We start from the raw sequence: 15,735 nt of genomic DNA, 5'->3' as shown, positions 1-15,735 counted from the left end.
TTGTGTCATCCCCTGCCATTTCTGTTGGGAAAACACTTCCAGCTATATCCTGTTACCAATGATTTGCCATATGCTTCATCCTCTCTACTTGAGTTACTGTTGGTGTCACCAAATCAAATGTCATCTCGTCTCAGTCATATTTTTCCTGACTCCCTCAAAACCATTCTGTCATCTCTGCATCCACAGCTTCTGTTATATACTTCTGGTTTTCCTAGGAATTTGTAGAGAACAGAGATCTTTTCCTAGTTATTCTTTTGACTTTGGTACCCAGCACCATACCTTAGTCAGAATAGATTGTAATAAAGATGTGTTGAGTTCGTCTTCTCATTGATTAATATTAGAGAGAAACTAAATCTTTATGAAACTAGATGTTGTAAAGGTGGATTGTTCTTTTCCGAAACACAAGATAAAGGGTGTATAAGAAAACTAGAACATACCCTTTTTAAAACTTCTATTGGATTTCAAGTCATAGAGTCACTTATTTGCTGCCAATATTAATATTAATATATGAAAGTTTTCCTCAAGCATTCAATCACTCCAATGTCTGAAATATATAAGGTTTATTTTTGAGTATCACTTAGAAATAATGAAATATTGTCAAATAGAATAAGGAAACTGTGAGAGGGAAATAGAGGAGGAGAGAACTCACATGGAGAAAGAATTACTAAATGTAAATATTGTATTTTCCCATTACTTCCTGTGTACAGCCAGTTTTTCTTAATGAATTATATTTGTATTATTTAGTTTAAGTATTTCTGAGGATAGACACACGTTCATCCACACATGTATATATGAACTTCCCTAAATTGGATGTCTTGTAATTTTAGTAAATATTTTTATGTTTATCTTTCTCTTCACACCAGCTCTTTGAGTCCTGATGTTGATCCAGTTCTTGCTTTTCAACGAGAAGGATTTGGACGCCAGAGTATGTCAGAAAAACGCACAAAGCAATTTTCAGATGCCAGTCAATTGGATTTCGTTAAAACACGAAAATCAAAAAGCATGGATTTAGGTAGTGAGTACAATCTCCATGAATCTTTATCTAAATAAGATTTAGATGCTTTCAGATTAAAATTGATGGTCCCAAACACATGTCTGTTTACTTTGAACAAGAGAAAATAAATGTGAACTGTGGCAATTTGGCAAAAATTAGTTTTTCTCTGAGTTTGAGATAACCATATTTCTCATAAGCAGCATGTTTATATAATGTGGAATATGTTACTATATATGTTTTCTGCTAAGAAAAGAAACAAACACATGTTCATATCATGCTATATTCATGTATCTACTTGAAACAATGAAATGTTTAACATTTTGGCTATTGATAAACCAATTTCATTGAAATAATATTTGGTTGGTTGTGGCATTCTTAAACTAAAAGAAAAAGTTTTGGAGTGAAATCATTATCTCAATCCATGTCTAGAATTTGGTTACTTCATGATATCTTTGTTTCATTGCTGTTCTTCAAGGTTTATTTAATAGAAATTCTTATATATTGGTAATTAAGGCATTTAATGGAAGTAATACTTTGAAAGAATATTTATTGTAGAAAGTATTTGAAGCAGATGAGAGTAGGAAGGTAACCATAATTGTTCAATCAAACACCAATCAGGTAGTGTCTCTTTTTAAATCCAAATACACCAAAACAAACAAACAAACAAACAAATAAAGTAAAACAATCAGATCTATAAACTGATTGATTTTGAAAACCTTTGTTAATCAACTATAACTTATTTATGTTGTTCTCTGGTGGCTGTACTTTCAAGACTAAAAGCATTAATTTATTACATGCATAAAATAAAAATTTGGCGATGCATTGCCTTGCCTAATTATGATATGCTAACAAATAAATAACACACGTGTCTGTGAAATGAAATGACTGGCATATTGCATGGAGACACTGCTTCTCTCCCCCTTTTTTGATTATGAATGTTTGCTTGATGTTTCATATTATTTGCATGAACTATTAAGAATTATCACATAACTGAAGCGATCTGGGAATGGTTAAAGCATGTTGGGCTGTGGGACTAACTGGGCTAACCATTATACATTTACCTTTTAACAGTAGCTGACGAGACTAAACTCAGTACAGTGGATGACCAGAAAGCAGGTAAGAATGGACCGTTAGACTGTTGCCATAGAGACTGTGGTCCAAGGAGCTTATCATAATTATAGAGCTGCCAGTCATAATGCTTGTACACATAAATATTCCAGTCTTGCAGGGATGTTTTCATTGTAGGAAATCAAATTGTACAAGAAAAGAAAAAGTTTTCTGTTAGAAGAAATTTATCAGTGTAGTACATCTAAATCGAAATATAATTTAGTGCTTCAAAAATGCTTAAACAGTCTAGATTTTCTTAATTATATTTGTGTAGGAATGTTTTGTCACAATTGAAAAAAATATCAAAATCCTGAAAACATGATCCCTTGGGTAGACTCTTTTTATAACTTAATTTATTTGATGCCTAGATTAACATCCCAAAAAAGATTCTCCAAGTGGTGACTTTGATTTGAATCGTAATAGCACAAATGTAAATATTTTTCACTGAAGGACAATGTCCAGTAATTGCTATCATTAGTCACTCAGAAAACCTTCATTTTTTTTTGAATGCAAGAATTAGCTTATAGTTACCTAACATTGAATTAGACTGTACAATATAAATGGCTCCTTATCATAACTTTGTGAACCTGTTTTAAAGGGTTTTTGTTTTTTGTTTTTGTTTTGTTTTAACTATTTAGGGCTTGCTTCTAAAATGCTGCCTAAATCATTCCAAAGAAACAATGGATTACATTGAACTGGGGTTTGCATTATAGTCTATTTTACTTACTATATTAGTTTATGAAAATAATGAAAGGAAAGTTTTTATGTGTAATTAAAGGAATGTGCTTTGTACAATTGAGCATTGATAATTTATTACTATTAGGTTGGAATAGTGTTTTAATTATTGTAGATCCAGGATGATGTATTAGTTACACCGCTACCACTAATTAACTTCAATTCACCCTTTTAACCTATGGTAGTAATTAGTTTTATCCTGCTTGAAAAATTTGTATCCCACATACATATGTAAAGATTATTGTGGACATGGTTGAAATTTCCACATTCTGTAGAGTAACAGATCTATTGTAAAAATTACAGACAATCAATCATAGGATTAACCGTAGTACAAAGCAATTAACTCTAGCCTCAGCCCTTACTAAGTAGTTATTTCTCTCATCAAACATAAACTTCATGAAATTTTGAAACAGGGCTAAAGAAAAACATTTTTTTGATAGTTCACATATGTAAACTAGTTATTAGATTTTGGAGTTATTAGTGGTCAGTATTTTTAAAGAAGTAACCAGTGTCCACGTTAATGTTCATAAAAGCCAAATGGAACAGCTGAGGTTAAAGAACATGAATTTATACACTATGCCAATTAGGTAAACTAAGGAAAGTATTTAATTCAACCAACTCATTATTACTAAAAGGAAAAGAACAATTTATGTGATAAAAAAAATAATATGGATATACAGATTTTAAATTAAAACATTAAATAACTTTATGGTGAGAAGGCAAATTTTATAATCTAATTGAATCATGTGTTTACATGGTGTTTCATCATATTAGATTCTAGATATAAAGAGCATTTATTTTTTTTGCACTATGTGCAATTTGTTCTACCAGATTAAATTGGAGAGACTTGGGACAAAAATTATTACATAGATGCTAAATTTTCAGGTTTTTTTCTTTTTTCTTTCTTCATTTATTTGAATTGTCAAGATAATTATGATTCTACAATTTGGTCCCAAGGTTTTGGGTAGAGTCATAAAGGCATTGTAGCGTAGCATAGATCATCTGTCTTGCATAAGCCTTTCATAATGAAATTAGAATTCCATTTCCTTTTGCCCTTGCAAAGCCGTCTTCTACTTTTTTTCTCAGTGAGAGGGTTATTAGCAGGTAGGAGTAGACAAATAGACCTAGGGAAAATAGTCTGATTATGATTTCCCTTTTATTCCTGGGTTTAGGGATATTATGTAGTATTTTGGGGTAACTACTTTCTGAAAGAAAAGAGAAAACAGGAATAAAAGAGAAGTGGGTTTGTAATGGTTTAATCCTTGAATATAAGAAATAAACAAAATATCCTAATGACTTAAAAGATTTATATAAGAGCTTTAAAATGTCATTTTAAAATTTAAAGACATTGATATTTTTGTGTGTAAAGTTAATCTTTTGCCCATACTTTAGTAGAGAAACAAATTTTCTATTTTCATTGCTAGTAAATGTTGAGTTTTTAGTATTAGGATCTCAGTAACCCTCATACAGAAATCTTAAAATATTACTTAATAAAACCTTTGTTTAAGTTTTTTTTGACAAGTGTAGTACTTAAATGTATGATAACCATGCTCCAAATCAAGAGTAAGAAAACTTTCTGTAAAAGACCAGATAGTAAATATTTACGTCGGCCTTGGCGACCAGTCTCTGTAACAGTTACTTAATTCTGATGTAGTTTGAAAGCAGCCATAGAATACTGTGTTTCCCCGAAAATAAGACCTAGCCGGGCAGTCAGCTCTAATGCATCTTTTGGAGCAAAAATTAATGTAAGACCCAGTCTTATTTTATTATAAGACCGGGTCCTGGTCTTATTTTATTATAAGACTGGGTCTTATAATATAATACAATATATAATATAATATAATATAATTTAATTTAATACCGGGTATCATATAATATAATATAATAGTATAAGACCTGTCTTATATTAATTTTTGCTCCAGAAGACGCCTTAGAGCTGATTGTCCGGCTAGGTCTTATTTTCGGGGAAACACAGTATATATAAACAAATCGGCATGGCTGTGTTCCAGAAGAATTTTTCATATTTAGCCCATGGTATGCTGATCCCTGTTACAGATTCACAAGTTGTAGATGTTGACTTTTTGTATAACATTTTATTATGAAAATTTTCAACCATATATAGAGACGATAGTTTATATACCCAATGACTACCCATATACCTAATACCCACCATTGATACTTATCAATATTTTGACAAAATATTATTCTACAGAATTACGAATTTAGAAAAAAATAATAGGTAAACTCTGAATTACACTTACAAAATATCTATTGCTTACTTAGTTATACTTTCATCATTGTTTATCTTCCCAGATTAGTCTGCTTATGTATTTTAATAAATACATATATTTATATACACATGTACACTTATATATACATATAAATTTATATACATTTATATATGTATACATTTATTTTAATAGTCGTGCTATTTCTGAAATTCATTATTAAAGTTTTTAGTTCTCTGAGTACATTATGCCAAATCTCAGCTAATTTTTCATAAAGAAAAGATTAATATACATCAATGATGTTTTTATGATAATTTTTACTGGACGCATGAAATTTTTATTCACAAGAGAGAGATCAAATAAATGTACACACATACATACATATATACATACACATCCTTCGTGAACCTAAGAAAGCACCAAGTATTTGTCTTATAAATGTTTATAGAACACAAATGCAGCTAGTGAGTTATGAAAACTGATAAGAGATTATATATTCAGAAGAAAATCTTCCCAATTAATTCTAGGGCATATAAAGGTAGATGTCTGTGCCCAGGATGATTTTTAGTTCCTAGATTTCTTACTTTTTGTTCAATTCTTTGGAACAAAATTCATTTTCCTTCCTATGACATGACTCTTATGGGTATTTAAAACATGAACTTGTCAAAAGTTATAGCGCTATCAAGAGAAAAAGTAAGGTTGGTCATCCTAGAGAGATAGTTTATATGATTTTTTTGTCATAAAATAATCAAATGTATACACAACTGCATTGAGAAAGTTAAATAAATCATCTTTTTCTCCCAAGCACAATAATTTATGGAAAATTATTTCTTCATTAGAATCATCTGTCTGCTTTTCTGCCTGTTACATTTTTAATGTATTTATTCTAACTTAAAACTGCTACCCCACTGTGATAATTAAGTGAAAGATGTAATGTAAATAAATCTTAAAAAGGTAATTTTTCTTTTGACTTTCTCAATTTAATTTTTATTGTTTTACACTCAGCCATAGTCATAACTATGGGTCTTCTAGGTGATAATATGCCAAAGCTACTCCTTAATTATTGATCGATATGTGGGCCGATGACCTCACATAGAGATAATTTATGTAGTCTCTCCTACCCTCTCATTTTTTTGCACCTGTCTTTTTAACAGTGTAAGAGAAGAACTAGTTCTATACCCTGGATTGTCCAAGTGGTAGTGCGGAGCTGGTATTTCAGTCATCTAGAAGCTAGATTTGTCTACCTTTGAGTCCCAGGTCAGGCAGTAGTAGATGAGACTGCCTTACTTGGTTAAAGAAATCTGTTTGAATTGCCCTCTAAAGCTTGGTGCTGGTGGCATTATCTTAGGCTTTCCTGCCCGAGATCCTCAAGAAATAGAGCCCAATTTTCAATTCCCTGAATCCTCCCCTGCAATCTTACTGAAATGTTTTTGATAATTGTTAAGCCTTCTTCCTTCTGTTCATCACTTGTTTCTCAAGCAGACACTATTCCCAAGCCTGGAGGTGTAAGTCCTCATATCAACTCTATTTAGTTTCTCCTCCTTTACTTCTCTCTAGAGAGAGCCCATATGTAATTTGTTTCTGTGCAAAGCTTTCCATAGAATGTTAATGTTGCCCAGAATTAGATTTCTGTCTGGTGTCAGGGTGCCCTAATGGTATTGGTGACATGTAGTCTTTTGTGCTCTCTTTACTTACGAGTTGTGTGAATCTGCACTATAACAAGGAAGAGACTTGATGAAGCTCATTGATATGAAACTTTAACTGCTGTTGTAAATAATTTTAAACTGTCAAAACTCATTTCAGTTAAGAAGATACTCTTGGTTGCTTACCTTACCCTTCTTATCATTTCTGCTCTTCAAGTGAGCTTCTGGGTTATTCTGGTTCTTTTAGATTATTTACATAATTTGGAGCAAATGATTTGGCAAAAATTTCCTCTGTTGAGCTAAAAATGGAAACTAGTAACTTAGAAGTTTTCCTAATGAAAATAGGGAAAATAGACAAAATTTAATATATGGTTGTGAAAAATAAAAATTAGTCACTATTACTTTATTGACTTTTTATACCTTTTCCATCCACATTTTAGAACTCCTCATTGAATGAATTATTTGTTTATGTCTCTGATGTTTTCCACAATTCGTAGGTGTTCAGGAACATAATTTGCACCACTAATTGCAACTAACATTTTGTTTTTGTAAACCTCCAAGGTTCCCCCAGCAGAGATGTGGGACCTTCCCTGGGTCTGAAGAAGTCAAGTTCGTTAGAGAGTCTGCAGACAGCAGTCGCTGAGGTGACTTTGAATGGGGACATTCCTTTCCATCGCCCACGACCACGGATAATCAGAGGAAGGGGATGCAATGAGAGCTTCAGAGCTGCCATTGACAAGTCTTACGATAAACCCACAGTAGATGATGATGATGAAGGCATGGAAACATGTAAGTTTTTAATGTCTAAAAGAAAACAATGACAAATAGCTCTGTAAAGCAGCAGTCCTTAGAGTGTGCTCCAGGGAACCCGGGGGTTCCAAGTATCTGTCACGGGGATCTATGAAGTCTAAACTATTTTCATAATAATAATAATAAGATGTTACTTACCTTTTTATTCTCATTCTCTCACAAGTTTATAGTGGGGTTTTCTAGAGGCAACATGTCATGTGATAGTGCAATAGATTGATTGAATGCAAAGCAGGTAGAAGAATCTGTCTTTTTAGCTATGTGGTAAGGGGATTTGCTACCATATAAAACAGTGCCATTGTTCTCACTAATTGTTTTTGGAAAATACAGTTATTTTTTGTAGTAATATAATTTCTGTTAACATGAAATTAGTTTTTTATGAAGTAGTTAATTTTAAACTTTCTCAGTATTAATTCAGTAAATTTTAATAAATACAGAGGGTGGCAAAAAAAGTATACAAGTGGACATTTTGGTCAATGTTGCTCAAGCAGTAGTTCACCGTAATCAGAACTATCTGGACACTGATGGTAACCACTTTGAGCACCTCTTGTAATTGTAGAAGTCAAACATAACTTGTATTCATCCTTTATTTTTAGTACATATTCTTACAATTTTAATAGTTTTTTTCCTTTCTTAAAACGTATATACATTTTTTTGGCACCCTCTGTATAATACACATAACGTTTTTGAGATTTAATGATTTTATTAAAGGTATCCTGAGACCAACATGTTTGAAAACCACTGTTGTATAGTACATCTGTGTGATGTCTGCAATGACTATATGTAATACATAATTTTGAAAATGTTTTGTTTTTATGAATTAATCTTGCTTTCCTTGAACTGAGCTAGCAAGATACGTTTGAGTGTGTGTGTATTTCCAAATTGCAAAATATTATAAGCCAAGGTAATTGAAAGTCAAAGGTTAATATGAATGAGCAATGTGTTTTCCATAGTATATTGAGAAAAAAAATTGACATTTATAAATATGTACAAATATATGCTTAAGGGAGTTATCCAACATTTATGGTATAAATATAACCTTTCAATTTAAAAATGAGGAAAAAGTAGTCTACTTAGAAGAGAAAGGACTTAGGAGTTCTAACAGTAAAAAGTGTTGATTAGCTTATATTGTTCATAACTACTAATTTACATTGTAGTTTTTTAACTTCAACTGTGACCTTTCCCATCTAATCATTGTAAGAAAATTTGGAGACACCACCACTTGAAGTTAAAGCAAAGACCAGAGATAATTTAAGTGGATCATAAATTATTTGCAATTTACCTCTTGGGAAGACCGCTTCTCACCCATACCTAAGGAAAATTGTGGTGGGGAAGAAGAGTTTTAAATAAAAATCATATTCTGAGGAGATTAAAGCAAAGTTATGTAATTTTTGCCCATCGCATATAATGTTTGGGAAAGTGAATATTGCTGCCCTAATATAACATGTAAAGCAAAACGCAGGGGGAAGATTGCTACACCTCCTCCCCCTCCCAGTTCTCCGTCTAAATCTGGACAGTTTTTTCGCTGCATCCAGCCAGTGATTTCAAATATATGCAGCCTCTTCTTGCCAGATGAAGAACATATTTCCTGTTTTTGCTGCCAAGCCTGGTCTCCAACATCCTGAGTCATATGAGCTTTCAACCCTCGTGAGTTTTCTCCCATTGTATCCATGGTTCCTTGCCATCCTAACCAATATGACTTGTGCAACCTCCTTGGGTAGGAACCCTGTCACTCACGGGTGTTGCCTCTGTCTGTCCTGAGTGTGTATTTAATAAGAGACATAGTGCTGCGGCCCTCAGTGTTTTTGTAAGCATCTACAATTTATGATGCTTCTGAACCTTTTTCTTGTTCTTGTAAAATATTTAAATTCCCTTATGAAATGCAGTTTTTTCACATATGTTACTCATTTCAAATGCAACAAGGGAGGTGATCCTTGTCAGTAAAGGGCACGTTCTTAATTCTATAGGGACAGCCTCCAGAGTTGCCCAGTTTAGATGTGAACATCTAAATGTGTTCCTATAGAAGCTTAGTGTCCTTTTTAAATTGGAAATAACAGATTTGAGTATATTAAAACTTATTCATCCAACTATTAAGATAAAAACAAAACAACTAAATAGACAGATTGCAATTTCTGAACTAAAAGTAAAGTTCTGGACAGGATCCAGCAATGGCACTTGTGACACGAGCACCTACAACCACCAAGTGCTGTGTTTTCCAAAGTCCTGATTTTATTTTATTTTTTTCAGACCAGTCTTCTAACTTTGGATATAACAAAAGAAAGGCAACTATTACACATTTCAAATTTTTGCAATTTGTTGAAATTGAATTAATAAGTGTAGCAAACAGTGAATTGGAGTTTAGACGATTTACATCCTAGTCCGTATTCTTCTGACCATTGTGGGATTTTAGTCAAACCACTTAAAATCCTCGAGCTTTAATGTCTTCATTTGTAAAAGTGAAGATTGGACAACTAGGTCATTGATTTTCAGATTGTGTGTGGTGACGTCTGGTCAGGAAGGGTCCCTCAGAGGTTTGGGGGTAATCAGGAAGCAAATAGGGGCTGAACAAGTGGGATTCTGCAAAGGCCAGTAGCTTCCCTCTTCCCCCTGCTGTCAGCACTTCTCTGCCTTAACAGTTGTGGGTGTTAAAATCACTTTTAATATGTTGTGGTTCTTTGTAAGGTTTAATTTTTAAAAAAGGGTAGTTTGCTGTTATTCACAAAATGTTTGAAAAGCTCCGGTTCTATTAGATGGTTTCTGAGGTCCCTTCTAGTTTTCACATATGATTCTGTGTGCGCCTGTTCAGTTACCTACCTAATTTCTGCCTGCTACCCTCTCTCACCTCTGTCAGGTCCACAAAGGAAGACGCCACCATGTCTGTTTTATTCCTACAGAACCAAGCCCAGGGCTTGGCAAATCATAGGATTCAATTTATATCAACCATTGAGCTCCTGCATGACACATACTATTGTGTGCCTGAGAGAGAGGGTGAGAGTGGAGGGGAGAGAGAAGGTGAGACAGGGAGAGAGAGACACTTTCAGTATGCAATAAGCAGGATGGTTGTGACATTTTTCTGTTCCGGTTTGCGTCCCACACTGGACCTGCATGCACAAGACCTCCATACCTCAGCAAACTCTTTGTTTTTCTAAATATAGATATAGATAGATAGATAGATAGACATAGAGATAGATAGACATAGAGATAGATATATCTTTGTATCTCTCAAGGCCTGTGTTACTGCTCGTGGTCATTAGACTGTCACCATAATATGTGTCTAGAGACAAAAAAGTGTTTTATGGCTCCAGGCATGAGCTAGAAGGTGGCCCAGTTGGCTCTTCCTTTAGTTTCCTCAGTGCCATCTTTTGCAGGGTCTGGCTTGTGGGTTTTCGTGACATGGTCTGCACACTTCCTGTCACTGTGCCTTCGCAGAATCTGCGTTCTTGTTTCTGGTTGTGCTCCTCAATCCTCCTCTTTGCAGCACCATCCCTTGTTGTGTGTCCAGCATCCCGCCATTGTCTGTGCTCTGTGTGACTCTGTGGCAGAGGGCGCTTTCCTGTGCTGTGGTATGACTCAGCTACAGCTTCCTGTGGCAATGGAAATGCTGGATGATGATTGAACGTGGCTCTGAGAAGAGGACCACTGTCTCAGCAGACCATTTTTTTGTTATCCAGGACATCCTGTAAGGATGTAGTCAGTGTACCCTAGAAACTGGGATGGGGAGGGGGCTATTGTTGAAAAGCTGCATAAAGCGGGAGCCAGTGTCTGTTGGCGAGGACAGAGTTACCTGTTTTCTCCTGTCACTGAGCCCTTTTCCTCCTTACAAGTAAGACACTTAGGCATGGGCGCAGTTGATTGTGCTTGTCACTTGAGTTGAGTACCTCCCCAGTGGCTCTATTTCATGGCTCTGAACAGGCTTTCCTCTTCTCAGCAGTGTTGAAATCATGGCATTGGCACAACACTGGGGGCCAAGAGACTGGGGCAGGATCCATGTGGTATCTGGTATCTGTCATCTTCTGTAACACTTACGTTCTTCCTGTGGAGATGGCAGAAGCCAGCGTTTTTGTCTCTCATTTAATCCATCTGGCCTCTCCATGTTGTGTGTCTGTCTGGATCAAGATGGAGCTTTGTACTCTGGGACCCATTATCTCTGAGGCCCTACCTGTGTTTGACAGGTCAAGGCATCTACAATCTGCTCCCTCTTCTATGCAAATTCCATGCCCTGCCTGGCTCTCAGCAAGTAGCTTTTATATCCCCCATCATAAATCAGTTTTCGTTGCTACCAAGAAAATGCATGCAATAACATTTCTTTGTTTTCTTTTTGAAAAATATATAGTTCCTTTTTTTTTTCTCTCAGTTTAACAGTTGCTAAACTGTAAGTAAGCCTTACTATCAATTAAGTAACAACGTTTTGTTGGGGTCACGGAAGTGAAATCCAGCAAAACCAAATACTAGTCTATTAATTGCACCTATTGATTTTAAGATATATCTAGTTTCGAATTTTAAATGTGGAAACCTGTATGCCTTGAAAACAGACAAATTGTTTTTGAGTGGCTTGCCTACTTTTTTATAGTACTTTCATTAGGAGATAAGAAAAAAAGCATTCTCTACAATATGCATCACTTAGGTTAGCAGTATGAGATTGGAAGAAACTAAATTTACGTTAGTAAATCAGTTAATCTGAGAGCTTCCAAGGGAATTATTCTTTGTTTTATTAGCTACAAAATAGCATATTGCATTTAATATCTCAGATTTTCTACTTTCAGCATTCTGCACAGTTCTAGCCACCTTCTGTTACTACCTATTTGAGTAAAAATAATGTAAGCTAAGTCTAATTTTATCTTACGTAGAACCCTTAGATTATAGTAAATATGTGAAAGAATTCAGAACATGGGTTTCAAAGTCAAAGAACTTTGTAAAAGATTTCCTATTTGGTTACTATTTTGATGAACAATTGGATATTCATCTATAAAAATATTCTTTTTCCTGAAATGCTAGGAATAAGAGTAACCTGCCCTAGTCTTTTTATACTAATTTGTATACTTAAATATCACCTGCAGTTTAAAAAAAAAAAAAGGAGCTTTGGTTGATTTTAGGAGGTTTCTGAATGCAGTATGTGTGTAAGCGTGTAAAGTAGCTGGAGCTGCTCCATACATTCCTTTTGCTACATGAAAAGTGAGGCCCAAAGAGCAACGAAAAGTCACATCTGAAGTATTTGAATTATAAACTCCTCATTTTAACCATTTTCTTAATAAGAAAAAGCATTTAAATAGTTGCCCAAGATCATACTTAGGAACTGAATCATAGAATGCATACCTTGTGAGTATCAGTCCTGTGATTTTTCTAGAACTTTAAACTTCCAAAGGGAAAAGCCCCTTACACTAAAACCACTTTAAATTACTTGTGTATTAATGAGTTGTGGCACTTAAAATCTGATACTGGGAAGCAGTATAAACTGACACTGAGAAGCAGCATAGTTAGGGGCCACTGTAGTGCACAGGTCCCCACTCAGCCCCTGTGGTATCAGAGTGAAGAGGGAGGTAGGGAGAGAAGGTTCTAGGAAGAGGTGTTGGCTGAGGTGAGTGCAGGTGCCTGAGTGGTCTTCGGTGGGGGTGCGTAAGGAACATACGAAACATGTGGAATGCGGATCATCTCTGGACTGCCGTACTTCTATTAGGTTGATGTGTGGTGTGCTGGTGAAAACACAGCGAGGAATGAGATTTAAGATGTATGCAGAGAATAGATCACTGACAGCCTAGTTTAAATTACTTGTATTTTACGCTAAGGACTTTAAGAGCATTTGAAGAATTTCAAGTAAAAGAATATGATTGTTGGGGGCCCTGGGATACAGGATGGGTTATCAAGGATGGGATGTAAGTAGCAGTGTTGGTGGCAAGAAGATCAGTTACATGATAGTATGCAATAATCCAGGTGAATAATGATGCTTGGCAATGCCAGGGGACAGGAAGAAAGTGCATTTATACGCGTAGCCTCTCACACGCAAAGACAGATGATGATGGGATTTTTCTCATTAGCACTTCCAGGCTCAGAAACTTAGAATCATCAACTCACTGTGTAATCACTCCATTACCAGGCTTTCTTAATCCCCCCCCCCCCCCCGAAATCTCCTAATTTCACTCCTTCTATCCCATTTAGTCCAAATCCTTATTATTTAATATCTGAGGTTATTGTCACGACCTCCTAACTGGTCTTACTGTCGCTAGCTTTGCTGAGGAAGCTCCCTAATCATGTTCTTGTTCTCACAGCCCTCTCCCCGCTCCCACCAGCTTCCTCTCCCAGACCATGCATTCTAGGTGAGGTCTGTCTTTTTACTGCCCCTGAACTTCCCCCACCCTTTTATGTGTACATTACACTGTCATCTTCCTTCTTCACGAAACATTTCTTTAAGCCATCTGGTTTTCTCTAGACTTTCTAAAGCCCTAATAGATTGCATACAGTGTGCCTGAGACTTCTTGTTATAAAGTATTTTTTTAACATCAAGAAATTTTTGTTTGTGCTCCAGTATGGATTGTGGAGAATGGGAGTTAGGAACACTGGCTTTTGAGGGGACAGTCATTTTGAATTATCAATAAATAACAAAATAGAGCATTGCTAGCCATTCACTATTTTATCACATTTGCATGTTTTTGTTGTTATTTATTTGGGTTTTGTTTCTCCACTTAAAAAAGTCATAGCAGTGGCCTGGAACATCTTTCCTTGATGCTGTCAATAATATTTGATACCAAGTTTACTCCTTGATTAAAATAAAAGTTTAGAGGCAATTTCAACATTAGGGTTATGAGTGCTCTCATTTTGATTCCATAACCAGTCCACTCGGTCTGTTAGAAGAAAGCCGTTGGCTTCAATATACATTATCTGCATGGGCTAGAAACAGTAGCCATTGCTGACCATTATTTGAATGTAAAAATCAATTAGACACCAAAAGCAAATCAATCAGAAAATTGAGGGTCTGACCCTCATTGTACTTGTTTTGCAGCATTTTCTTGGAAAGAATGGGATAATGGAGGTGACATTCTACCAATATCTTCACAAGCATTTTACCTGTTTCATTTGGAGGGAACATTAAAAAGAAGTTTAGAATGTAGAGTAGAAGTGAAGAATGGTGATTTTGGTGATAAGTGTTAAATTCTTTGGAAGAATGATCTTATTATTTTTTTCCTTCCACTCACTCCTTACCCCAACATAAACTGAAAAGTTTTCTTTTTTTTTGCTTTTGTTTTTTTAATGAAATAAATGTACTTTTAGAATAGAGTGTCTTAGGAATCTTTTTGAACTTTCCTCCAGTTGCTGAAACATCTTCTATAATACCACTGATAAACGTCACCTGTTTCTTTCATATCTTTTTCTTCTTCCACGGTCATACTCTTAGTTCTTAATCTTATAAGTTATTATTCCTACCCCACATTTAGTATAAAAGCTTCTTAGTTCTACATGTTTCATGCCAATTTTATATGTGTGGTTTCTCTTTTGTAAGTGTTCCAAAAAAGCTAAATTTTTCCATTGCCAAGAGCTCATCGTTCTAATGTTAAAAGTCAGAGTCCAGGAAAGCAGATCCTGTTATTCGACACCATCTGTATCACTAGCTGTTCATTTCCTACATCTTTCTTCCTTTTCCAAAGTCAAAATACTCAATTAAAATTAGAAACAAAAATAATATTTATGTCCCCAAACTTCTCAAATTCTACACAGAACTTTGCAATGCCTGGGAGTCCAGTCCTCACTTATTTTTATGACACTGCATTTTACTTAACGTTAATCAATAGAAATCGGTAGCGGTCAGTGGCTTTGCTAAATCTAGTGACATTTTCCATTACTAATGTCTGTTTCAACTTACTCATTTTATTTGTGTTAAGAGGATAGACTCTAATGACCGAGCCTGTGTACAATTATTATGTTTAATCCTTTGTCTTCCAAAGTAAATTATAAGTTACTCAAGAATATTTGTTTCAATCACTAGGTATTTGTAATACTGGAATAATTCTCTATGAATAGGAAGCAATAAAGGATAGTTTTTCATATGGTTGGCTATTTGTTCAACTATTCTGTCATTCACTCAATCAATATTTAATAACACCTCTTTGGGCTGTCCACAGAGGCGAGTACTTGTTTATGGGTGAATAAGAAGTAATAGTGTCATTTTTCCTTTGTACTCCTCTGTTTATACCTATTGGTCAATTCATTTAATTCTAGTAACAAGTCTATA

The 15,735-nt window shown here is 34.8% G+C and overlaps 1 protein-coding gene across 17 annotated transcripts in view; it reads left to right on the top strand.

Moving 5' to 3' along the window:
- The window catches only part of PARD3 (par-3 family cell polarity regulator), a 613,392-nt gene that overhangs the window by 404,378 nt on the left and 193,279 nt on the right, over positions 1 to 15,735 (top strand). For 8 of the 17 annotated variants that reach the window (XM_074324700.2, XM_074324696.2, XM_074324694.2 and 5 more), the window contains 3 exons: positions 864 to 1,015; positions 2,066 to 2,110; positions 7,269 to 7,496. In XM_074324700.2, the coding sequence (XP_074180801.2) occupies positions 864 to 1,015; positions 2,066 to 2,110; positions 7,269 to 7,496 (425 nt within the window). The remainder of the gene's footprint in view (positions 1 to 863; positions 1,016 to 2,065; positions 2,111 to 7,268; positions 7,497 to 15,735) is intronic. The other 9 variants (XM_074324705.2, XM_074324703.2, XM_074324701.2 and 6 more) reach the window with 4 other exon arrangements.

The sequence above is a fragment of the Rhinolophus sinicus genome, chromosome 1 (genome assembly GCF_057876585.1).
Source record: "Rhinolophus sinicus isolate RSI-liver-muscle chromosome 1, RSI-T2T, whole genome shotgun sequence".
NCBI classification, from domain to species: Eukaryota; Metazoa; Chordata; class Mammalia; order Chiroptera; family Rhinolophidae; genus Rhinolophus; species Rhinolophus sinicus.
Note: the sequence above shows the minus strand (reverse complement) of the source record. Positions and strands in the feature narration are given on the sequence as shown.